At 44.5% G+C, this 26682-nt stretch overlaps 1 protein-coding gene across 1 annotated transcript in view; it reads right to left on the bottom strand.

The window, feature by feature from the left end:
- Slc25a43 (solute carrier family 25 member 43) overlaps positions 1–25003 on the bottom strand; it is a 35531-nt gene extending 10528 nt beyond the window's left edge. The window contains exons 1-3 of the mRNA XM_042702492.1: positions 24705–25003; positions 17372–17613; positions 11415–11587 (exon numbers count right to left, since the gene is read on the bottom strand). Of these exons, the coding sequence (XP_042558426.1) occupies positions 11415–11587; positions 17372–17613; positions 24705–24979 (690 nt within the window). The 5' untranslated portion in view covers positions 24980–25003. The remainder of the gene's footprint in view (positions 1–11414; positions 11588–17371; positions 17614–24704) is intronic.
- Positions 25004–26682: the final 1679 nt, after the last annotated feature.

The following is a 26682-nucleotide window of genomic DNA, read 5'->3' on the forward strand; positions in this document are numbered from 1 at the left end:
TGGGTCTAGGGCTTGAACTCGGGGCTTAGGCACTGTCCCTGAAGTTCTTTTTGCTCAAGGCTGGTGCTCTACCACTTGAGCCACTCCATCTGCAGCTTTTTGGTGGTTCATTGGAGGTTAGAGTCATATAGGGACTTTCTTGCCCAGGCTGGCTTTGAACTGCAATCTTCAGATCTCAGCCTCTTGAGTAGTTAGGATTACAGGCAAGAGCCACTGGCACCTGGCTCACAATCAATTTTTGATTAAAAAACACAGGGCCATCTATATTTAGTCTGAGACATTAACAGTCTTTCAAATGTCTTCACTGGGGGCTGGGAAGGTGGCTCAGTGGTAGAGCGCTTGCCTTGCATGCTCAAGGCCCTGGGTTCGATTCCTCAGCACCACATAAGCAAAAAGAAAAAAGCCGGAAGTGGCGCTGTGGCTCAAGTGGTAGAGCGCTAGCCTTGAGTTGAAGAGCTGAGTGACAGTGCCCAGGCCCAGAGTTCAGGCCCCACGATCGGACCCAAAAAAAAAAAAAAAAAAAACAAATCAAATGTCTTCACTGCACTCCTCCTCTGACAAACCACCATCCATGCTCATGTGGACCAGTGTAGTAGTTGCTTCTTATTTTTGTGTCTGTCATAGGCCTAGGTGCTGACCCGGAGCTCTTTTGCTCAAGGCTAGTGCTCTACCACTTTGGGCTACAGTTCCACTTCTGGTTTTCTGGTAGTTAATTGGGGATAAGAGTCTCATGGATTTCCTACTTAGGCTGGCTTTGAACTGTTATCCACAGATCTCAGCCTTCTAAGTAGCTAGGATTACAGGCATGAGTCACCAGTGCCCAGCTAGTATTTGCTTCTTTTTTTTTTTTTATTGTGAAAATACTGTACAGAAGGGTTACAATTACATGGGCAAGATAATGAGTACATTTCTTATCAAGCATTGTAGCCTCCTCCTTTGTTTCTCCTTCCCATCCCTTCGCATCCTCCCCCTCTGTATTTACTTCTTAAGTGGCTCCTTGCCTTCTGCTTCCCTAGACCATTCTCTGCAATGATTTATAAAAATGAATCCATTTAGCTGGGCACTGGTGGCTTACGTCTGTAATCCTACCTACTCAGGAGTCTGAGATCTGAGGATCGCAGTTCGAAGCCAGCCCACAAAGAAAAGTTGTTAGAGATTCTTAGCTCCGATTAAACCACACACACACACACACACACACACACACACACACACACACACACACACCACAAAGGAATCATTTGATCCATTTGCTTAAAATATTGCAATTGCTTACATCCAACTTGGACTGAAATGTAAATTGCTCACGGGAGCTTACAAGCTATGATGTCAATGTGGTGGTAACCATTTTAACAACTGGTTGTTGGGGAACAGAAAAGCTCTGGGATGTAGCGTTTGCCACTTTCAATGGTATAAATACTCCCACCGATTGTAAAGCCAATCAGCTCCCAAGCCCTACAGTTTAACAGTCACTTCCTACAGTGAGGAGGAGCAGGCTCCAGCTTGCTGCATGCACTGCCCTGCCCTGTATGGCATGCCCTGCCTAAATTTGCAAATTGGTCTGTGTCACTCTTTTGCTCCTGCCCTACACTTGCACTGGGCTCTGGCCTCTGATTTGTACTCTCTGCCTCATGGCTTTCCAGATTTTTTTTCTTTTATGCCCGTCCTGAGTCTTGAACTTGCAAGCAAGTAATCCTCCTGAGTAGTTGGTGCTATAGGCAGTACCCAGTGCACCTTGCGCAGGCTGGTTGATTTTAAGGTGCAGTTCTGATATTAGGCAAAGGTTTTGTTCTTAAGTACTGCTTCTATGAAATAGAGTGATTCAAAGAAATGATCTATGGAAAGCATGCCATGGATTGCCTGACATGTAATTAGAAAATGCCAGTGGCCTCCAAAGATATCATTTTGTCATGGTACTCAGTGTACTATTTTGGTACTGCCGTTTCAATGGATTTTGGCCTTCATGGGTTTGTTGTTGTTGTTGTTGTGGGGTTTGAACTCTGGGCCTGGGCTGTCCCTAAGCTCTGTCCCTAAGCTCTTCAGTTCAAGGTGAGCACTCTACCACTTGAGCCACAGTGCTACTTCCAGTTTTCTCATGGTTTATTGTAGGTAAGAGTCTCACGGACTTTCCTGCCCAGGCTGGCTATGGACCACAATCCTCAGATCTCAGCCTCCTGAGTAGCTAGGATTATAGGCTTGAGCCACCCGCACTCCGCAGGATTTTAACTCAAATGTACACAATCCTAGTCATCCTAGTGGCTTAGTGGTAGAGTGCTTGCCTTGCATGCATGAGGCCCTGAGTTCGATTCCTCAGCATCACATAAGCAGAAAAAGCCAGGAGTGGTGCTGTGGCTCAAGTGGTAGAGTGGTCGCCTTGAGCTGAAGAGCTGAGGGACCGCACCCAGGTCCAGAGTTCAGGCTCCATGTCCAACAGAAAGAGAGAGAGAGAGAGAGAGAGAGAGAGAGAGAGAGAGAGAGAGAGAGAGAGAGAGAGAGAGAGAGAGAAGACACGCTGAATTAATGAATTATACTTTTTGGTTAATATTTTTTGGGGGAGATTGGAGGTGTGGCTTAGTAGATAAAGCACTAGCCAATGAGCAAAAGCATTAGGTACTGAATTTGAGTCCCAGTCTCAGACCTAAATTTTTTTGTTAGTGTAAATTGATTGCATAGAGTTTTGCTATGAGATTTACAACATGCTTATGACATACTTTAATCAAATTCACCCCATTTATGTGTTTCCTAACCTCTCTCCTCCTTTCTCTCCTTTTAAACAGTTCTTGGCGAGTTTCATCGTTTTCATACATATAATGAACTTCTATCATATTGCCAGCCCTTGGTGTGTTGAAATAGGGTGTTACTACGTAGCTCAGTCTGGCCTTGATTTCAGTATGGAGTTCAGGCTGGCACTGGAATCAGGATACTCTTGTATCAGACTCCTCAATAGTGAATGTGCCACCATTCTCAGCCAATGTACCATTTAACTCAATGAACTTTGAGTAAAGCAAACGACCTTCCATAACGTGAGTGGGCTTCAATCAATCAACCAGTTGAAAACAAAAGAAAAACGAAGAATCTAGGTTTCTAGAGGGAACTCTTCCCTGGCTCTCCAGTTTGCCAGTCCATCTTGTAGATTTCTAATATGCCATTCCTCATAATCATGTAGGCCAGTTCCTTAAAGTCTGTCTGTCTCTCACTATATATGCGTACATGCACGTGCGTGCCTGCGCACACATACACACTCGTACCCTGGGGGGGGGGGTTCCTGTTTCTCTGGAGAATCTAATGCCCTCTCCCACTCCAGGAACCCCCCTTCCCATATCCACTCACACGGCTCATACCCACCTCTGGAGCACCATGACTACTTTTTACTCTAGTCACCTCATTTTTGAAGTTGTTCTTACATGGGAGACTGTTCCTTCCCTCTGTCACCCCTTCCTTTCTTTTCTTAAACCACTACTATTATCATTATTATGATTATCTAACCTTGGAGAAGAGACAAGTATGTTGAAGACCAAACCAACCTGCTGGACTGGAATTATCTTCCTGCCCAAATTAGCTGACTGCAATAGAGAAACAGAACACATCAGGCTGCTAGGTCCAAGGACCTGAACTCAAATCTTCCTTCCACACAAACTCAGCAACAATAAAACCCAGCTGCTGACTTCAGATTTCTCAGCTCTCAGGAATGACACACTAGATTGCACAGTGTAACATCATCTGAAAGATGCTGAGGAGCCAGGCCAGCCTCAGCCATTATCTGTGTAACTGTGCCTATGTCGTTTACCTTTGAACTTGAATTTCCTCACAGGTCGAGTAAGGAGATTGAAAGGAAATGTCCGTGAATGTCTTTTCCAGTTTAAATAATAGGTGTTGCTTGTCTTGACTCCATGCTTCTTTACATTTCCTCTGATTCACTTGTTTGTCTTTGTCTTATGGATCAGATCAACAGGAGTTCCTCAGACTGTCTTCTCAGGTCCCCAAACTAAGCATACTATAGTTCTCCTTTATAATAACAGTTTGTAATGATCTGCTGTATAGTTCGTAAGTTCTGTCCAAAGGGCAGTGACCACACCTGTCTTGTCCATGGTTCTAGCCCCCAAAGCCTGCCAGCATGCTAGCACACAGTAGCTGCTTAATATATACTGAAGGAAGGAACAGAGAAGATGAAAAGGAAGACCCAGTACTCTAAAGCTAAGCACTTGAGTGTTTCTGTGATGATCTTCAAGACCTTCCAAAAGAGCATCTGGGTTGGTCATTCAGTCTTTCCATGAGTTACTGAAATTGTTGAATAATGTTGATAAAGCTGGAAACATGTATCTTTCGGTCAAAGCAATGAATTTGCTCAACAGATGCAACTACATCTGTGAAATTAGCTGTGTTACAAGGAGGCTTGTTACAGCACCGTTGGTAGCAATAAAAGGTAGGAAATAATGCAAATGTCCCATTAATTGGGGACTAATTAGAGAAATAGGACAATAGGACATGTGGCAACTCCATGTCGATGGTTATGGTGTCAGCCCTATGATATATTTTAGGGCACAGAAGAGGGTCAGTAGTGTGCTACTGATTATATAAAACAAAAAGAATACACAAGCCTGATGCTGGTGGCTCATGCCTGTAATACTAGCTACTCAGGAAGCTGAGATATGAGGATCATGGTTTGAAGCCAGCCTAGGCAGGAAACTCTGTGAGATTCCTGTTATTCAGAAAAGGCTGGAAATAGAGCTGTGGCTCAAGGGGTAGAGTGCTAGCCCTGAGAAAAAGAATCTCAGGGATAGCACTAGGGCTGTCAGTTTGACCCCAGGATCAGAACCAAGAGACAAACAAAAAACAACAAGCCTCTCAAAACAACAACAACAACAATAACAACAAACCAGAGAAAAGGAAAAAAAAGTAACTATGAATGTAGGGGTGGAGAGGGTCAGGGAAAACTCAGCATCCTGTGTAGCTGTGGGTAGAACATGTTGACTCAATTTCTCTTCCCCACCCCACTGTTGTTCTACAGGGGCCAAACATTTGCTTTGTTTGTTGTTTGTTTATGGTATGAGGACCAATCCAGGGCCTCGTACCCGCAAGGCAAGTGCTCTACCACTGAGCTACCCTCCCTAGCCCCAAACAACTGCTTTTATTCATTGCAATTAGAGAGCTGGTTTAGGAGCAGGGAGAAGCCAACATTTATCAAAGCAAAGAAATAGCCACTGCTCCACGGGCAAACCCAGTTGAGTCCTCACTGAATTTGAATTTGAATTGGACGGAGAAGTGCAGAGGTAGAGGCAGCCACAGGAACCCAAGCAAGGCCTGCTGACTCGAATATGAAACAATACTCAGGGCCTGGGAGAGGAAGACTGAGCAAGATCACTTTGTTTGCAATCTTGCAAAGTGGGGGAGATTGTACATAGAAATCGGAACTGTACACACCTTTGAAAACTAGGCCTGCATTTCAGAATGACAGCCACCCTTTGGAGCTGCTGCAGCCTCTCACTGGCTCTGTTCCCTCTGTTCTGCTTTTCCTATTGAAATGCTAGGCACATTTTGTGAGCACAGTGAAGGTGAGTTTCCCAGAATGCCTTCAAAAGCCATGAGGGCTCAGAATGCATTTTAGAAGGCTTTATTGTTCAGGGGGCAGAATGCGTGTTCTATGGGTTCCCCAATGCTTCTGACTTCCTACAGGATTTTGAATTTACAAGTCCTGATCTAGAAGGCCTTTGTGCAAAGACAAAGAGCAGCAAAGCTGGTAAGGGCAACATGCCAGGCCAAGGGCTCAGCCTTTACTCTTTAAGGGTAATAAAGACTGACGAACTCAGGCAATGGTTTAAGAAAATTCATCCAGGCAAAGCCCATGCATTGGGCTATGGGGAACAAAACAGTACTGACCTTGGAGATGATACACCTCGGCTTATATTCCCAGGTCAGTTTGTGTGTGTGTGTGTGTGTGTGTGTGTGTGTGTGTGTGTGTGTGTGTGTGTGTGTGTGTGTGTGTGTGTGTGTGTGTGTGTGTGTGTGTGTGTGTGTGTGGTGGGGCTTGAACTCAGGGCCTAGGAGCTGAACCGGAGTTTCTTGTGCTAAAGGCTAGCACTCTACCACTTTGAGCCACTGTGCCACTTCCAGTTTTTTGGTGATTAATTGGAGGTAAGAATCTCATGGATTTTCCTGCCTAGGCTGGCTTTGAACCGCAATCCTCAGATCTCAGCCTCCTGAGTAGCTAAGGTTACAGATGTGAGTCACCAGCCTGGGGTGGCAGGTGTGGAATCTTTTGAGCAGGTCAAGGCTTCTGTCTAGTTACTGACCAGGTGTGTTCTGCTCAGTCAGCTGTGCTACGGAGGCACCACCTTTGTCCTTCTTCTTATGTGCTTTCAATTCAAATGCTGACCTGCTCCAATCTTGTTAACCTTGTAAGTAGTAAAGGGGCCAAAGTCCATCAGGGTATAAAGCAACAGGCTGACTCTTGGGTTCATAGTTGAAATGAAGACACCTAACTTGGGTCACAGGAGAGGGTGTTGGTAGAGTTGGAGTCTGTACTTGGGCCTGGCACCTCTTTCCTCTTTCTGAGGGCCTAATAGACTTATCCTTCACCCCCATTCTCAGCAGCTCCCTAGATCTCCAGGGCAGTGTTCTCCTGCTTGTCTCCGTCTTCTTTACTCACACCTGTCCACTGACCCTAGCCTTTTTAGGGGCTTATCATGTCCATTATACTTTGTCAATATTTTCCTATCCTTAATACACTAAGGGCAGTCAATCTCTTTTGGCCCAGGATCTAGGCCAAGTACCTGGCCTAGATGTACCTGGAATTGCTTGGGCTAAAAATGCCTGGGCATTTTGAACAGCATAGTGTTGGAGTCTGTGAAAACACATCCTTCACAGAACTCATCAGCCCCCTGCCCACTGGAAACATTGTCTAAACATGTGCATGCATAATTTATTGACTTCTCTATTCTCTAGCATGCTAGCCCTGGAGCCAAGGCAAGAAAAAAGGGAAAAAAAAGGAATAAATGATTGTAAGCCTGGTGAAGGAAGGGCTCAGGTGGTTAAACAAGACTTGATTATTGTCATTAATATTCAAAAGAGTTCTAATCTGATGTGGCATTAAATGGGCAGATTGTGTGTGAGTGTGTGTAAAAGCCTCTTAGGAGAACAAGTTGCCCAGACAGAGGCCAATCAGTGTGTGTGTGTGTGGGGGGGGGGTGGTAAAAAGAATTCCCTATCCAATTGGTAATCCAACAGACAATCTGCTTCTCGTTGGGCAGCACGGGGGGTGGTGGTGGGGAGCAGATGGAATGCAAATGCTCCCATTAACTATGGTCAGGTCCCAGCAGCTTGGATGCCCTGTAAATGTCCCTTGTGACAAATTTGATTGTTAAACCTTGCCTTCTCCAGCTGTAGGACTCTCTTCTAGGTGAATTTGGATTGTGTACTTTGCAAGGGAAAGAACAGATTTAGGGTTTGCCTATTGAGTCTAAGTCTCTTATCTTGTAAGCTGAAGAGGGACTTTGAGCTGAGATGCTAAGGGTGGTTAGTGCATGGAGATCACTATCCTCAGATACTTGCCATTTACTATAGCGACATCTAATGGTCAGAGAACACAGTACCATGCTTGCATTCCAAAGCAATCAATCCATGCTTCTGTCATGGGGGTTAATTAAAAACACACACACACACACACACACACACACACACACACACACATAGATACAGAGAGAAAGGGAGAGTATGGACAACATATTATATTTATAAATCCATAAAATAACAGTTTAACTGAAAAACCTGAGTTCACTTCCTGTATCTTTGGATATTATGTTGTTTATAATTATTCTGTGTACACACCACAATTACTTCAGTGGATTGTTTTTTAAACCATCAATGGTAGAGGGTTAGCCTTGAGCAAGAGAAGCTCAGGGACAGTGCTCAGGCCCTGAGTTCAAGCCCCAGGATTGGCAAAAAAAAAAAAAAAAAAAAAGATTGATGGAGAATACTGAATAACCTCAATCCCATATTCAGATGTGGATAAACTTAATTTGAAAATTTAATGACTGATCCTACAACTCTTAAGACCCTTGGGGGCAATAAACCGAGTTCAGGAAACCTTGCACAGGGTCACTCAATTAAAAGAGGTGGCAGAAAGGGCTGGAGAAATGCTCTTAGTAATGAGAAAAATTCTTAGAGCCGGGATTTTTAATTATTATTTTATTTTATTTTAGTGTTACTGGGGTTTGAACTCAGGGCCTTGGACTTGTTAGGTAGGTGCTCTACCACGGAGCCATACCTCCAGCCCACAGTTTCTTTTAAAGACGAGCTTATGGTTTTATCATTCTGTTATCCTTTCTATTCTACTTCTTTCCAGCTTTATGCTATTTTTCAGAAGAGGGTAACTTTGGGTGCTGGGGATAAAGCTCAGTATAGATTGCTTGCTTAGCCACTATTTTTTTAACTTAAAAATATTTTAAAAGGAAAGAATATAAATACCATATAAGGAAAATAACTTTCCAAAGGGTTGAAGCATAGGAAATTACCATTGAATATGACAAAGGTTGGATACTGGCAATTTCCTATGGTCTAACCTAAAGAAAGATGACTGAAACTAAAGGAAAGATATACTATAATCCTGAAGAAAAACTGGAATATTTCCCATAAATGATTCCAAGTTTATATAGCTTAACCTAAATTGTAATCTTAAATACACTGTAATTCTAAAGTTCATCAGGAAAAAAAAATGACTGAGAAGAATGAAAGCAATGCTACAAAGGGTATTACAAAGCTATAATAATCAGACTGGCATAAGAATAGCCAAACATATCATCACAACAGAAAATATAGGCCAAAGAAGAAGACTGTAGGGAAAAATACATAAATATGTTGTATTCACTAAAAGAAATATCACTTGCAGTGGGAAAAGGATAGACTATTAAAAATGGTGCTAAACACTGGGAGCTGGTGGCTCACGCCTATAATCCTAGCTACTCAGGAGGCTGAGATCTGAGAATCACAGTTCGAAGCTATCTGGGCAATAAAGTGGAGACTATTATCTCCAATAAACTACTCAGAAAAAGCTGGAAATGGCAGTGAGGCTCACTCAAGTGGTAAAGTGCTAGCCTTGAGCAAAGAAGTTTAGGGGCAGTGTCCAGGAAACCCCCCCCCCCCCCCCACACACACACAAAAAGGTGCCAAACAACTGACAAACTGTTAAATTACAAATATATTGAAGTGTCAAGTGTGAAATGATTTAAAAAGTATTTCAAGAATACATAGTCCCAAACCATAAGATTGCACTGGGGCTGGGGCTGGAGCTTGGTGGTAAAGCATTTGCGTGTTTAGTATGCATAAGGCTTTGCGTTCCAGCCCCAGCATCAGAAAAGAAAAAGGATTATGAGATAGGGTAGACTTTTTAAACAGAAAAGCAAAGTTAAAAAAATAGACAAAATTAAAAAATACATATAAGCAAACAAAAATAAAAGACACACAGCATTAGAAGCCAGATGTCAAACTGGGGAAATTGTTCAATGAGCCATAAAGGATTAGGTACAACTTAATTATGTAAAGACTTCTTACTAATCAAAAGAAGAAACTGAATATCCTAGAAAACTAGGCAAAAGGCATGGAAAGAAGATTTATAAAGAAATGCAAAGGGACAACTGACATGAAAAATGAGCAACCCCGCATCTAAACAATGACATTTTTAAGTGAAGACAATGACCTAGAAAGTACCAATAATTACTTCTAAGAGACTTTAGAAGATGACTCGTTCCCCTTTACTTCTGGCACAAATGAACACCTGTATGTTTCTGGAGTGGCAATTTCATTAAGTATTACAATTATTTGTATCATGTAATTTCCAGGTCAGTTTCCAGCACTAGAACCTATAGCTAACATCAGATATATAAGGATAACAAGTGTTTGCATTACAGTGTTATTATACTGAAGAATTAGAAACATCCTCAATTTTCAAATATGAGAAATTGTTACTGATTTCTAGTGCATCCATATGGTGGAATATTATTTGATAATGAAACACTTAATGTCCTGAAGCAATATAAATTATTTGACAAGTGAAAAGAGTACTAGTGGCTAGTACTCTAGTACTGCTAGCCAGCCTGGACGGACAAACCCAAGGAACTCTTTTTTTTTTTTTTTTGGCTCTACCACTTGAGCCACAGCGCCACTTCTGGCTTTCTTTTTTCTGCTTATGTGGTACTGAGGAATGGAACCCAGGGCCTCATGCATGCAAGGCAAGCACTCTACCACTGAGCCACCTTCCCTGCCCCATAAGGGACTCATCTCCAGTGAACCAACAAAAAGCCAGAAGTGGAGCTTGAGATTATTATCTCTAATTAAAAACACCAAAAAATAAAAATAAAAATAAAGCCAGAAGTGGAGCTATGGCGCAAGTGGTAGAGCACTAGTCTTGAGCAAAAAAGCTCAGGGACAAGAAGCAGGCTCAGAGTTCAAGCCCCAGAACTGGCACACACACACACAAAAGGTCCTAGGGAAGGGAAACTGAAGAATGAGAAAGGGCTTTGAAGAGGCACAGGGACAAGTCAAAATCAGGTGGGGAACCCAACAATAGGAACTAATCATTTGAAATGTCATGCAACTGATCTTGAATTAATTTGCACAGAGCTCTTCAGGAATACACAGATTGTCTGAATTAGTTTGCTTAGAGGAGGCAAGGGAGGCAGCTAAGCCCATGGAAGTGGAATTATGCAGGAATGTGTGGATAGGGGACGATGCAAAACTTCAACCCTGCTTGGACTCTGAGCCTTCCTGTTATACAGAAGCAGAGTAACTCCGTGTTAACTGATTTATCTTTTATGCAAAATGGCTTCTTCTAGGCTAAGCCCACTAGTCACTTTGGAGCCTCTGCTTCTAGGCTTCTGCTTCAATGACAAGACATTGTGGTTGATCATGTGTGGCCAATACCATTAAGACCCGCCCATTTGAAAAGCAGTTCCTTCCATAGCCAGGATGGAGCTGAAGACCACACAAGCCTTGTAAGCTACAGTTCTTGGCTTATGTTCGTTCTAGCCAGTGGGTTTTGCAAAGGTAAGGACCATGACATGCAGGAATGTGCGCCCTTGCTGTGGAGGTGGAAAGGAGTGTGAGTTAGGGGGCTGCATTCTACATTCTTGCCCTTACAGGTGTTGGAGGAAGTGAGGTATACAGGAAGACAGGAGAGAAAAGGAGGCCTTACCTGTAAGCTTCATAAAAGAACAGAGGAGGGGATGTGGGGCTTGGGCTCCAGCCAGCAACCCCGAGGTGAGCAGCAGAAATGTTACATTGAGGTTGGCATAGTGCTGGGAGGAGCAGTTCTTAGCTCCTTGGGAACCTGGCATTCACCAGGGGAGGTTGGCGTTCTTTGCTGTTAGCCATCCACAAACCCTTCAAGGCCTCCCCTGACCCCAGCCACCACCGTCACTCCTCACCTGCATTTTTCTCTTCACAGTGTCAAAGGGAAAGGAAAGGGTCTGGCTTACTGCAGCAGCCAGACAGACATTGGTAAAGTTCTGCAGGAGAGAGAACTGGTCTCGGGGTCCATTCCAGATTTTCTCCAGGTTCATGTAAACTAGAAGGGAGCCAGCAGAGAATGGGAGAGCACCTGCCAAGAAAAGGCAGAAGAGACTGATGTGTGCGGGAAGCACTGGCTTAAGCTTATAAAGGCCCTGGAGGATTGGGCAAAGGAAACAGAAGGGGTTCTGTGATGGTTACAACCACTGTAGCCAAGCAGAGTGGCTCAAGCCTGTGATCCTTAGCCATTTAGGAGGCAGAGATGGGGGATAGTGGCTTGAGGCTAGATCCCTCATAAAAGTTTACCAGAGTCCATCTCAATCAGTGGTTGGGTGCAGTAGTGTATGCCTATCATCTGTAGCAACATGGGGAAACACCAGTGCAGTCCAGGTCAGCCCAAGTATAATGGGTGACTGACCCTATATAAAAAATAGCCAGTGCAAAAAAGGCTGGAGGCATAGCTCAAGGCGTAGAGTGCCTGCTTAGTAAGTGTGAGGCTACAAGCTCAATTCTTCATTACCACCATAAAAAAACACCCACCAACAAATATCCATGTGATATTGATGAAACACATGAAGGGTTCAGGGGTAAAGTGCACAGATTGCAATTTATATCGAAATCATGCTGTGAGGGATGAGAAACAATTGAAGCATCTCGTCAGTGAGTGTGTGGGTGTTTGCAACTGTTTTTACTCTTCTGTGTGTTTGCAATTAAAAAAAAATAAAATGTTAGGGAAAATCACTCCCAGAAAAGTTATTAGGTAGCTGGGAAGGTGGCTTAGTGGTAGGATGCTTCCTAGAATGCTTGCTTAGCAGGAATGAAGCCCTAGGTTCAATTCCTCAGTACCACATACACAGAAAAGGCCAGAGTGGCACTGTGGCTCAAGTAGTAGAGTGCTAGTCTTGAGCAAAAGAAGCTCAGGGACAGTGCCTCGGTGCTGAGTTCAAGACCCAGCACTGGACAAAAGAAAAGAAAAGGTAATAGGCAGCACTTGATCTAGTGTATGTAGGAGGCTAGTAAGGACTGGTTCTAGCATGCTGGAAAAACTGTGGTCAAGGAGGTTATATGACCTTGTTTTTGAGAATTGCATCATAGTGTCAGGGCCCAGTGGTCACCCTGCATTCCCAATCCTCACCTTTCTGACTAGATGCTAAGCAATAGGGAGTATTCTCACAAACTTCCAGGAACTGGAGGAGCCATTTTCAGTTTCTACCAGGGACTAAATTTCTTCAAAAGGTGATTGAACAGTGGCGATACACAATGGGATTTTACTCATTCATGAGAAAGAATGACATTGTACGAGCTGTAAAGAAATGGAAAGACCTGGAAAAATTATATTAAGTGAAGTAAGTCAGGCCCAGAGAAATAAAAGATGCATATGTTCCCTCATATGTAGAAGCTAGATGTAGCTTATAAATTCATAAGTAAATACTTTGGGTGGTATGCAAGTGTATACAAGTGTATTCATTGAAATACGGTAGATTCAAGGGAGAACTCAAATAGTGTAATTCCTTAGAAAGGTAAAATCAAAGTTCGACAAAATAAACACCAGGAAGTGGGTACTCAAAAGGGGTGGTGTGGGGTCAAGGGGAAAGGGATGGACCAATGAAGAGGAGAAGAGGGGGAGAATGTAGTCAAGATTCTAAAGTATAATCTACAAAATTAGTAAGAGTGAGAGAAGGGGTGGATAGGGGAGGAATGGGTGAGAATGTTGAAAGGGGTGACATTGATTAAGATGTGTTGTATTCATAAAGTGCTCTGTTAAATGGCAACTCCTTTCTATAACTTCTTAAAGATATATAAAACATTAAAAAGTGGGGCTAAGCTGGTAAGCTCACACCTGTAATCTCAGCTATTCAGGAGGCTGAGATCTGAGGATTGCAGTTGAAAGCCAGCCTGTACAGAAAAGCCAGTGAGACTTTTAAACTCCAATTAAGCATCAAAAAAGCCAGAAGTGGAGCTATGGCTCAAGTGGTAGAGTGCTAGCCTTGAGCAAAAAAGCTCTGGGACAGTGCTCAGGCCCTGAGTTCAAGCCCTAAGACCAGCAAAAATAAAGTGAGGATAAGGATGATGATGTAACTCAGTAGAAGTATGTGTCTGTCTAGCATACATTAGGCCCTGAATATAATCCCCAGCATTGCAAAATAGAGAAAAAGAAAGGGTGAGGGACACAGAGGAGATTGTTTGTACATTTATTTATTTACTACTGGCACTAGGGCTTGAACCCTGGGGCCTTGTGCTTTTTTGTTTTTTTTTTTTTTGTTTTTGGGTCGGTCATGGGGCCTGAACTCTGGGCCTGGGTGCTGTCCCTCAGCTCTTCAGCACCCTTCAGCTGGTGAGGCCGGCACCCTACCACTTGAGCCATAGTGCTACTTCTGGCTTTTTCTGCTTATGTGGTGCTCAGGAATCGAACCCAGGGCTTTGTGCATGCAAGGCAAGCACTCTACCATGGAGCCACCTTCCCAGACCGGGCCTTGTGCTTTTGCTCAGCCTTTTCACTCATGGCTTGTACTCTTCAACTTGTATCTACTTCTGGCTTTTGATGGTTATTTGGAGATGAGTCTTTTAGATGTGTTTGCATAACTTTGTTCTGAACCAACATTCTCAAATCTCAGCCTCCTGAGTAGCTAGTAATAGCTGAGTAGTGGCTTGGGGTTGCTTATTATTATAGAAAGGTAATATCACGAATAATAACACATTCATTAGATGTACAAGTCCTCAATAATAACAATAAAATATTTAAAAAAAAGATATATTAGGCTGGGTGACAATTCCTCACACCTATAGTCCTAGCTACTCATGGAGGCTGAGATCTGAGGATCCCAGTTTGAAGCCAGCCTGGGCAGACAAATGTGAGAGACTCATCTTCAATTAGCCAACAAAAAGCCAGAAGTGGAGCTATGGCTCAAGTGGTAGAGTGCTAGCCTTAACTGAAAAAGCTGAGGAATAGCACCCAGGTCCCAAGTTTAAACATCAATACTGGCACAAAAAAAAGACACATTAAAAATGACATGTGAGCCATGCGCTGGTGGCTCACACCTGTAATCCTAGCTACTTAGGAGGCTGAGATCTGAGGATCACAGTTCAAAGCCAGCCTGGGCAGGAAAGTCTGTGAGACTCTTCTCTCCAATAAAGTCAGAAACGGCCAAAGTAGCAGTGTGGCTCAACTGGTAGAGCACTAGCATTAAGCAAAGAAATTCAGGGATGGAACTCAGGCAGAGTTCAAGTCCCAGGACCAGCAAAAAAAAAAAATAATAATACAATAAAAAAGCTCCAACTTATTCTCATTCACAATAATATTTGTAAGCCAGGTATGTTAGCATACTCTTGTAATCCCAGCTACTTGGCAAGAGGATCATTCTGGTGAAAATGCGAGACCCTTATCTGGAAAACTAATTACAAAAAGAAGACTGAAGTATGTGGCTTACATGGTATAGCACTTGCTTAGAAAGCAGGACAAAATTGCTTGACCCTATACCAAGTGTTAGGATCCTGAAGAGGAACAGGCAATTTCTAGAGATACTTGCCATCTAGCCAGATTGCTAGGGAAAACTAGGAAATATTGGCACCTCTCATGTGTGCTGTAATAGGGGACATACAAGGCGCTTTATGTAGGCATTATCAATTTTGCCTGGGAGAATCAGGAAGGACTGGATAGAACAGATAACTTCTTTTGTTTGTTTTTGAGAGAAGGGCTTTTGCTGTACTCCAGGCTGGTCTCAAATTCTTGACTGTCTTGGTCTCATCCTCCTGAGTGTGGTGATTATAGATGTGGCCACTATATCTGGCTCAGAAGAAAGAACTGTTTTTTTTGTTGTTGTTGGTTGTGGGATTTGAACTCAGGGTCTGGGCGCTGTCCCTGAGCTCTTTTGCTCAAGGCTAGTGCTCTCCCACTTGAGCCACAGTGCCACTTCTGGCTTTTTCTGCTTATGTGGTGCTGAGGAATCGAACCCAGGGCCTCATGCATGGAAGGCAAGCACTCTACCACAGAGCCACCTTCATGGGGGCTTTTCTGCCAAGGGCTGGCTTTGAATCTCGGTCCTTAGATCTCAGCCTCCTGAGTAGCTAGGATTACAGGCATGAGTCACTGGCACCTGGCTAAGAAAGAACTTTTTTTTTTTTTTTTGGTCCAGTCATAGGGCCTGAACTCTGGGCCTGGGTGCTGTCCCTCAGCTCTTCAGTTCAAGGCTAGCACTCTACCACTTGAGCCACAGCGCCACTTCCGACTTTTTTCTTTTTGCTTATGTGGTGCTGAGGAATCGAACCCAGGGCCTCAGGCATGCAAGGCAAGCACTCTACCACTGAGCCACCTTCCCAGCCCCGTAAGAAAGAACTTTTGATCTGGGTCTTGAGGGATGAGTAGGAGTTCATCAGACATGCAGACAGTGGAAAGGCATTCCAGACAGAGGGACTGGCATGTAGACGAAAGCTTTTTAAGGTTTTAGTTTTTATTCTTTTCCTTGATGTTTATTCACAGATGACTCAGTGTCTATATAACAAGTTCATTTAAATATATTCTCCAGTGTGCTGTCCTAGCTATAAATTGTTTCTCTTGTGACATAAAATACAAATAGAAATTATTTGTACCTTACCATACATTGACTGCTGTCAGTACTCCTCTTTTGCAAACACCCAAATGGAAGAAACACATTTTTCTGCATGTCTGGACTAGAAATGCAGGGTGGAAACATGATACAGGGTGGGATGAAGCAATATAGGTTGGCAGGGGCCAGGTAGGAAAGATCTAGAATGCCACAGGGAATTGAGGCTCTTCCCCTTAGCCCAGAGGGAAGCACTGAGGCACTGAAGGAGGGTGGTGCACGTGGAAAGATCACACAGCCTGGAGATGCACATGGCACACTGAGGCAGGAGAGACCTGAGACTGGCAGACACTGGGGCTTGAGTCTGCAGGAGCATCTGACTCTCTAAGACTGGGTTGGGAAGCTCCTGAGAGAAGAGATGGCCACGAAGGGACAGGCTTGAGCATGAAGTGGTCAAAGGGACAAGTACCTAGTAACTGAAATGGAATTGAGAGAGAAGGAGCCAAGGTGACACATAGCTTTCTCCTGACTGGGCCTCCTGGGTGAAAGGAAGTGGCCTCATTCACTACAGGTTACAGGAGGAAGAACAGGTTTGTGACTAATAAGAACATCAGCTAGGGTCATGTTTGGGCCTAGGGAGTGTGCAGGTAAGGGGTGGTGCCATTAGGAGCTGATGTAGGTCAGTAGCTAAGAGAGGAGGCCTTGCAGTTGGAGTGCTGAACTTTCCCACTGCCTAAGTGTGGAGCCTTGGGCAAGTCCTTTAGAGTCCCTTCAGCATCAGTTTTCTCATCTGTTGAATGAGGCCTTTGAGAAGTGAGTAAGATCTAGTTAGAAGGAAAATACTCGGGTGTTCTATCACAAAGCATGGCCACTATGGTTGACAATAATACACTCTGTATTTCAAAATATCTACGAGAGGTTTTGCCTGTCCAAGGCAAGCCTGAGTAAAAAGCACAAGACAGTATCTGAAAAAGAGCTCACACAAAATGGACTTGGGGATGTGGCTCAAGAAGTAAAACACTTGTCTGACTGCAAGGCCTCGGAGTTGAATGCCCAGTACTGAAAAACAAAACGCTAAAAATTGCTAGGTGCGATTATATACCCCTGTAATCCCAACACTCAGGAGGCTGAGACATAGGATCTAGAATTCAAGGACAGCCTGGCTAAAGCAAGACTCTATCAAAAACAGTAAACAAAACAAAACCAAACCAAAACCCAAAAACTATAAAGAGAAATAAAAAGGAAGCTTGAATGAGAAATCATATGCAAAGCATTTGGTAAAATATCTGGTACACAATAAACAGTGCCCCCCCCCCCAATGTTAATCACCTTACCTAAAACAGCCAGGGAAACCCCTCTATAAAGGGCCAGGAACCCTTCCTGTCGATAAACAGTAGCAAAAGCATGGACAAGCCCCTTGTAGGATGGTGCCAGCATGTTCTGCACAATCAACCGGGTTTTGATGAGATCTGTAGGATACATCACAATGGTGGACACCATGCCCGCCAGACTCCCCGCCACGGTGGCACTCCACTGGGAAATGTGGCCCAGGTCATCTGTGAACAGCACAACAAACCTGAGGAAACAGAGGGAAACCCAAAGGCATCAGCTAGGGATTGTGCCAGTGTTCTACACCACAAATTCTTTCCAGTGTGTGGACGGACTCTACAAAGGGAAATTATTGTATTATGTTAGAGTGAATGAGTAGTACATTTAGCTTGTTAGCTATAAGAGAGTCTGTGAGACTGTCGTCTTTAGTTAACCACTCAAAAACCAGAAGTGGAGCGGTGTCTCAAAGTGGTAGAGCATTAGCCTTGGGCAAAAGAGCTCAGGGACAGGGCCCAGGCCTTGAGCTCAAGCCCCATGACCACCACCACCAACAAAAGAGAGTCTCACAGACTTTCCTGCCCAGGCTGGCTTTGAACCTCAGAGCTCAGCTTCCTGAGTAGCTAGGATTACAGACGTGAGCCAGCGCCCGCCATACTTCCCTTTTTTATATGCACACTTGTCTATCTAGCCTAACTTGCCTGTGGGCTGGAAGTGTACAAAAGCACTTGCAGATATCAAATTGGAATGTCTCTTCTAGTCCTGCTAAAACTTTAAAGGAATGTAATTTCTTGAAATAATTACTTTGAACATCCCAAGAACTGAGTTAAAAAAAAATGTTTTGGTTGGGCTGGGAAGGTGGCTCAGTGGTAGAGCGCTTGCCTTGCATGCATGAGGCCCTGGGTTCCATTCCTCAGCAAAGCCAAAAAGAAAAAAAAGCCGGAAGTGGCGCTGTGGCTCAAGTGGTACAGCGCTAGCCTTGAGCTGAAGAGCTGAGGGACAGCGCCCAGGCCCAGAGTTCAGGCCCCACGACCAGACCCCCCCCAAAAAAATGTTTTGGTTTTAGCCAATTGGATAACCACCTATTCAATATAGAAATATCCAGAAAACAGTAATTATCCAAAGATAGATCCATATGAAGAAGCACACACATACACACATACACACACACACATATATACATATATACATACATATGTGTGTGTGTGTGTGTGTGTGTGTATATATATATATATATAAAGGTATATTTATACCTCTGGCAAAGGGGAGAGGGAAAGTGAATGAGGATGAACAGAATAGCTTTATCTATAATGTTTTACATTTAAGAAAGTCATGGAGGAAGTTGGGCTCCAGTAGCTCATGACTGTAATCCTAGCTCCTCAGGAGGCTAGGATCTGAGGATTGTGGTTTGAAGCCACCAGGGCAGGAAAGCCAGTGAGACTCTTATCTCACTGAAAAACTGGAAGTAGAGAGGTGGCCCAAGTGATAGAGCGCTAGCCTTGAGCAAAAAAGTGGAAGGACAGTGCCCAGGCCCTAAGTCTTAGGACTAGCATACACTCCCACCACAGACTTAGACACACAAAGCATCTCTCAAGCTGTAGCAGTATTTTCATTTTGTCAACCTGCCTTCATGGTCAAATGAAATAGTCATGAATTAAGTAACTACTTTTAAAGATATAGGTAAGAGGTTAGGGGTGTGGCTCAAAAGGGCTCTGGTTTTGATACTTAGCACCCATCTTCCCAACAATAAAAAAGAAAGATAAAGATACAGATAATGAAAGCTGGCATTGAAGGATGGGGGCAGAAAGCCTGTCTAGCAAGCAGGAGGCTCTGAGTTAAAACCCCAGGCGCTGCCGCTAAAACTGTCATTCACTAATGGATCATTTGGCTTAGTGTTACTGCCCAAATATCTCTTCCTCTCTTCCCTCCTCTGGCCAGAGAAGGGAAGTGCAGGAGAGACAGGAAGTAGACATACTCAACTAGTCATTGGCGCTTGAAATGTCAGGAGCTCCAACTTCCCTTTTTCCTAGCCTTATTCCCCACCCTAAGGCTACTTCTATTTTTGAACATCTGCAATTTGCCAGATATGGTTATCTGTACAGATCATATAAGAGACTTCAACAGTCCTGACAAAGAGATGACTGCTGGAGACAACTATGGGGAAATAAGCTCCTGGTATCCTGAATGACCCTGTCCTTTATCAGTCTGCCTCATGAAGTAGTCTTACTATCAAATATACAAAACTAAAAAGGAGGACTGAAAGAAGGCCTTTCTTCTCAGACTCCTACCATGGGATAGTTGCATCAGATCACTGATCTTCCCTCAGAATTGCAAAGTTAGCTTAGGCAGCCCTGATAGGCCACCAGTGATGTCATTTAGGTCCCTACTCCTTAAAATCTTGTCTGATTGGCTAGGGCAGCCGTGTTCTTGTTTCTGCTTTTCCTCCCACCCCCTCTCATACATACAGGCTCTGAAGATTTTTCTATCAAGACTGGATGAGCTGGTGAACTGCAGTAACCCCTTCCTTTCAGCCAGCACAAATTCTCCACACCCTGGATACACGTGATTAGGACTTGCTAATGCGTCAGCCTAGGGCAGGCTAGCAGCCAATACAGCCAAACAAGCTCACCGAGTGTTAAGCAATGAGGAAATAGTGTTGGTCCTCAACAATACAGAGCCTCAATGACTCAAAGACAAACAACCACGGAACGAGGCTGGGGGAGGGGTCTGATGCTTTTGAATGCCATCTGTTGTGCCAGCTACTTTTTGCTTCTGAGAAGAACCCTGCGTGGTTTGTTTTGATCATAAATCCACATGAGCAGACATTTCAGCTGCACATTGGTGGACAGAACCCTAGACCTGGCTTCAAATTCTAGCTAAGTCACTTCATTCTGTGGATAAGTGCTTTAGCTGCTCCAATCTGTGAACCTGCTGCGTGGTTACATGCTTTCCAACCCAAGATCTGAAACAGTCCCCGTACTACCAATCACCTGTTTTGATCATATTTATGGACAGAAGAGAGTAGAAAAGAATCAGTCTATATAGGGACCAATAGTATCATCTTTAAGTAGCAAGGTGATCTCATAATTAATTACCCACTATGTCGTTCTGTCTCACCATTCACCAAAATACTTTCAGTTTTCAGGAAGAAAATATTTGTGTCAAAAACAAAATATTCCTGGTACTGGTGACTCACACCTGTAATCTACTTGGGGATGAGAACTGAGGATCACAGTTCAAAGCCAGCCTGGGCAGGAAAGTCCATGAAACTCTCATCTCCAATTAATCACTAGAAAACTGGAAATAGAGCTGTGGCTCTCACGGACACTGCTCAGGCCCTGAGTTCAAGCCCCATGACCGACTGGAAAAAAAAAAAAGGAAACAAGCTGGGTGCCAATGGCTCAAGCCTGTAATCCTAGCTACTCAGGAGGCTGAGATCTGAGGACCACGGTTCAAAGCCAGCCTGGGCAGGAAAGACCATGAGACTCATCTTCAATAAACCACCAGAAAACTGCAAGTGGTGCTGTGGCTCAAGTGGTAGAGCACTTGCCTTGAGCTGAAGAGCTGAGGGACAGAGCCCAGGCCCAGAGTTCAAGCCCCGTGACTGACAAGAAAAAAAAAGTAAACATACTAAACTATGTTTGGAAAAGGTTTTCATTATAACTGATTATTTTAAAACTAGAATATAAAGTATTTTCTTTCAACAAGTCTAAGTAGGAGCCTCTTTTTCTACTGGCACCACCCTAGTTCAATGGCTATGGCTGCCAGGTACACTAATGCTACAGGTTCTTAACTGGTTCCGGCCACCAGCAGTCTTCCTTTTCTCTGCCATCATATGACAATCCTTCCCTGTGGAACATTTTGATCACAGTATGCTGCCTTCTACCCTGCACAAAAGTCTCCCACAGTCACCTTTGAATGCCAAGCCAGCACTAAAATCCTTAAATCCAATCCTCCAAGATCTCATTAGGCCCTGCTTTTTTTCAGCTTGTATTTCCAGTCCTGCTGCATGCCTTTCCTCCTCCATCTTTGCTTTAATTATCTCCCCATTTTTGCCCACCAGACTCATGCTCTTTTGTCCAAGGATAACTCAGATGTTTTCTCCTCCTCTGTGAATCTTTACTCCCCTCTCATACCTGAGGTATATGATTTCTTTCTTGCTTTCTTTTTATTTTTGCCAGTCCTGGGGCTTGAGCTCTGGGCCTGGGCCCTGTCTTTGAGCTTTCGTGCTCAAAGCTAGCACTCTACTGCTTGAAGCACAGCTCAACTTCCAGCTTTTTGTGGTTAATTGGAAATAAGAGTCTCATGGACTTTCTGAATTGCAATCCTTAGATCTCAGCCTCCTGAGTAGCTAGGATTACAGAGGTGAGCCACTGGTACCCGGCTGGCTGAAGTATACTCTGTGTGTGTGTGTGTGTGTGTGTGTGTGTGTGTGTGTGTGTGTGTGTGTGTGTGTGTGTGTGTGTGTGTGTGTGTGTGTGTGTGTGTGTGTGTGTGTGTGTGTGTGTGTGTGTGTGTGTGTGTGTGTGTGTGTGTGTGTGTGTGTGATGGGGCTTGAATTCAGTGTCTGGGCACTGTCCCTGAGCTTTTTATTTTGTGTCAGTTATGGGGCTTGAACACTGACCTGGGCGCTGTTCCTCAGCTCTTCAGCTCAAGGCAAGCACTCTACCCCTTGAGCCACATTGCCACAGTTTTCTGAGTGGCTTATTGGCTGATAAGAGTCTCATGGACTCTTCCTGCTGGCTGGCTTTGAACTGCGATCCTCAGATCTCAGCCTTCTGAGTAGCTAGGATAACAGGTATGAGCCACCGGCACCAGGCTTTGAAGTATACATTTCTATGACCATTATATTTCAATGGCAATCACATGCCACTGTGTGTGTTTTGATTATGGAATAAGTACACTACTCTTTTCTTTGCCAGTCCTGGGGCTTGAACTCAGGGCCTGGACACGGTCCCTGAGCTTCTTTTGCGCAAGGCTAATATTCTACCACTTGAGCCACAGTGCCACTTCTGGTTTTTCTGTTTATGTGGTACTGAGGAATCGAACCCAGGGCTTCATGCATGCTAGGTAAGCACTCTACCACTAAGCCATATTCCCAGCCAAGTACACTACTCTTATTCGTTTATTACTCTGTAAACTCCTGAGACAGAGGGACCGTGACACTTTCATCTTTGCACTGTCCCCAGCATCATGCACATATCATGTACTTTGTGGACTAAATTAATGTCAAGTGAATGTAGAGAGAAGGAAAGGTGGCCAGAGATAATAGAATGAGCATAAGATCTGGAGTCAGAAGGCCACGTGGTTGCACTAAGCTGTGTCACTGATAAGTGGTGGATCAGACTAAGCCCAATTCTACATGTGTGAAATGGGCATAACATTTCCTGCCCCATGGAACTTTGAAGGCCAGAGGGAGAAGGAGAAAACATCAAATGATGTAAACACACGAGGCAGTTGTTCAAAAAGCCATTAGTGCCCCCTGCTCCTAGTTAAACATTCTCTCTTACCCACAGGAAGATTAGCAAATCACTTTGTGGAAAAGAGGGAGACATAGGGGAGAAACTGAGTTGCTGAAACTCAGAAGGGGTTGCATATGGTGGCATATACCCCCAAATCCCAGCTACTCAGGAGGCAGAGGTTCAAGGATTATGGTCTGAGGCCTGCCTGGGAAAAAGTTCAAGACCCTATCTGAAAAATAAAGCAAAAAGGGCTGGAGTTATTATTTAAGTGGCTAGCAAGAACGAGGTCCTGAGTTCAAACCCCAGTCCTGGCAAAAAAAAGTGAATAATCGCAGAAGAGAATGATTTGCAGACTGCAGGACAGATGTTGCTGAAGGGCAGGGGGAGTGGGAAGGGAAGAGAGCCTTGGTAGAAATGCTACATGAGCCTACCAACCATGATTGTATCCACAGAGAAAGACAAGGCAATTCTCCCAGAGGTAAGTGGTGGTGTAGAGGATTTTGACTTCTCGCCTGCCAGGTGAGCCTTGGAAGTTCTGCCCTTCCAAGTGACAGGGTTAATGCAAAATCTTTATTTAGCATGATTGAAGCCCTGGGTTCTAGCCTCTGCACTTAAAAAAAAAAAGATATACTTGTGACCAGTTCTCTCTCAGAGTCAAACTCAACCTTTTCATTATTATTATTATTTATATTATTATTTATTACTATTTTCTTATTTTGTATTAGGGCTTGAACTCAGGGCTTTTTGTTTGGCTTTTTTGCTCATGGCTGGTGTTCTACCACTTAAGCCATGTATCTAGTCTAGGATTTTGCTGGTTAATTTGAGTCCCTTGGACTTTTCTGCCCAGGCTGGTTTCAAACTTATATCCTCTAGATCTTGGCCTCCAGAGTAACTAGTATTCCAGGCATGAGCCATGAGCATCTAGCTGAACATTCCTTTCTTTTCTCAGTGGTAGTGGGATTTGAACTCATCTTGTCCCTTTGCTAAATAGGCACTCTAATGTTTGAGTCATACCTCAAGCTCAAAGACAGTCTTTGGACTTGGCCTGCTTTTTTTTTGCTTTTGTTTTTTCCTGGTTAATTGGAGAGGAGAGTGTTTCAGATTTGTCTGCCTGGGCTGGCCTTGAACTATGATCCTCAGATCTCAGCCTCCTCAGTAGCTAGGATTACACATGTAAGCCACAGGTGCTCAGCTACTTTTTTTTTGGCTTTCTTTCCCAGTTGCCATGCAAATGTCTCTGAACCCCAGAAAGCTTTTTATACTCATCAGTCATTTGCCATAATTTCTTAAGGAGCAGCTGTTAATGTGGGAAAGAGTTGGGGAAAAGCCAGAGAATAAAATAAAGCCAGTGGGCAGCTAAGGATGGAAGAAAACATTAGTCCCAGGAAATGGCTCCCTGCTGCAGCCTCTGTTGGACCATATAGGCAAGTTTTATGCGGCTGGGTTTGAGGGTACATTGCCTGAGACAAAGTAACAGGTGCCTCTCCCTGTACTGACCACTTTGTTTTTACTCCACTGACTACAGAGACACACCTTCAGCTGGGTCTCTACTAAGCTAGGCAAAGCAAAAATCCCCACTTTTTTGGATGGTACAAATAAAAGGTCAGTAGTCAACTCTCTAGAGAGGTCTCCATTCCTGTCCTCAACATCTCCCTTTTGCATTTCACCTCCTGCCCAAGGTCCAAACCCCAGAGCCTCAAGATGTTACTGATTGCACGGCAGGCATTCCAGGAAAATGCAGAAAGCTTTACACTTGCCACTCTCTGTGTGGATCTCATGTGTGGCTCTGAGAAGACCCTCCCCCGCCCCCCATGTGGTACGGAAGAGGGGGTGCTGTAGCACGACAAGGCCCCTCCCGGCTCCTCCCGCCGACCCTTACTTGCGGTAGGCGGCGAGCTGCACGGTGCTGCAGGGAACGAGGCGCAGGCAAGCCACCGCGTTCCCCTTCCACAGGGCCCGGAGCCCCTCGGCCTGCCACACGAGACGCGCGGTGGCCCACGGGGCATGGGCGTGGCCTCGCCAAACGCTGACCTGGGCCAACACAGTGGCCAGCTCCAGGGGTGCTGTGAGGGTGAGGCTCAGCGCCCCTGCCAGCCCCGCGCACAGCAGCCGCTGGCTGCCAGTCAGCCGGCCGTCCCGCCTCCACGTAGCCATCTGGCTCAGCTAGAGTCCCGGCAAGTGCGCGGCTAGCGCCCCGGCGCTCGCCGGCCACTGGCCTACCGGCAGAGGGTCGGGCCAGGCCCCTCCCGATGTGGGACGGACCTGCAGGAGCAACGCTGAGCCTAGTTCACGCCCTAGGCCTGGGCCAAGGGCGGGTCTGGGAGGGCGTGTCTAGGAAGGCGATCCGGGGATCCAGGGAAAGTCACGTTTACCAGGCTCGATCTTCCACCTTCCCTGGAAAATCATCATCCAAAAACCCTCAAGGCCTAGCCAGCTAGGCTGTTTGCTAAGAATCCAGACATTGCTTCTCTTCCTGTTTGCCTCTTTCACATTCCACCTGGCCCTGTCTGCTTCCCTCACATCTACGACCACTCCCCCCCCCCCCCCCCACTTCTGTTTAAAGAAAAAGCTTGGCTGGGCACTTGTAGCTCACCTAGCTGCCCAGGAGGCTGAGATTTGAGGATCGATGTTTGGAGCTAGCCCAGGCAGAAAGACCCATGAGACTTGAATCTCCAATGAACCACCAAAAAGCCAGAAGGGGGGCTGTGTTTCAAATGTAGAGCACCAACCATTAGTGAAATCAGCCCAGTGAAACTAGGAGGCCCTGAGTTCAAGCCCCAGTATCAAAAAACAAAACAAAAACAAACAAAAAACAAGACTGGAAGATTGTGCAAGTACAGATTGGATGACCTTTGATAACAAGCACAGCTCCTACCTATTAGATAAGACTCTCACAGACTTTCCTGCCACTGCCACTTGGCTCATACATGTAATCCTACCTACTCGGAAGGCTGAGAACCGAGGATCTCCATTTGAAGCTAGCCTGGGCAAGAAAGTCTGTGAGACTCTTATCTACAATTAACCACCACGAAGCCAGAAGTGGAACTTTGGCTCAAGTGATAGAGTGCTACCCTTGAGCACAAAAACTTGAGGAACTTCAGTGCTAGGACACACGCACACACAAACACACACACACACAAATGGCTTCACATGTATCTCCTCAGTAGATCCTCAGAACAGTGCTTAGGACATATTCCTCATTTGCAGAGGCTGTGGGTGTGAAGATTAGAACTATTATCATGTTTTAACATCCTTGGCTGCACAGCTTCCTAGCTGTGTACCTTTGGGGGAAGTTGCTCAATCTCTTTGTGCCTCATTTTCAAGTGTAAAATGGAGATAATAGTTTCTTCTTCCTAGAAGTTTTTTCCTCAACTATTTAAATGAGCAACGATGGGGACAGTATATAGATGCCAGTTATGATTAGATATTACGTTATAGAAGACATCATTATTTTATAGACATTAGGACATAAGAGATAATGACTTGTTCAAAGTCATGTGAGCACTACAAGGCAGAGAGAGGAGTCAGAACTAAGCTGAGTATCTGGAGTCATCCACGAAAGGCTGCATTACAAGTATATCCACTAGCACTGCTAAGTGCAACTTGTGTGGGAACATTTTCAATGCTTCTTTTAGCTAAGAGGAAAACTGGCAAAGTAGGGCTAAGAGCAACCTAGCCAGAATAAAGAAACATTTTAATTTTTTTAACATTTCAATCTTATTTCTGTTTTTTTTTTTAAAAAATGTCCATAATAATAATAATTACAAGAAAAGAAACAGCCAACTGTGAGCATGAGCAAGATGTTCCCGGCCCAGAAGCTTTTAGAGTTGCTTATTATTTTCTACATTTGCTACCCC

This window comes from Dipodomys spectabilis, unplaced genomic scaffold, assembly GCF_019054845.1.
Source record: "Dipodomys spectabilis isolate Male_0828 unplaced genomic scaffold, ASM1905484v1 ptg000325l, whole genome shotgun sequence".
NCBI classification, from domain to species: domain Eukaryota; kingdom Metazoa; phylum Chordata; class Mammalia; order Rodentia; family Heteromyidae; genus Dipodomys; species Dipodomys spectabilis.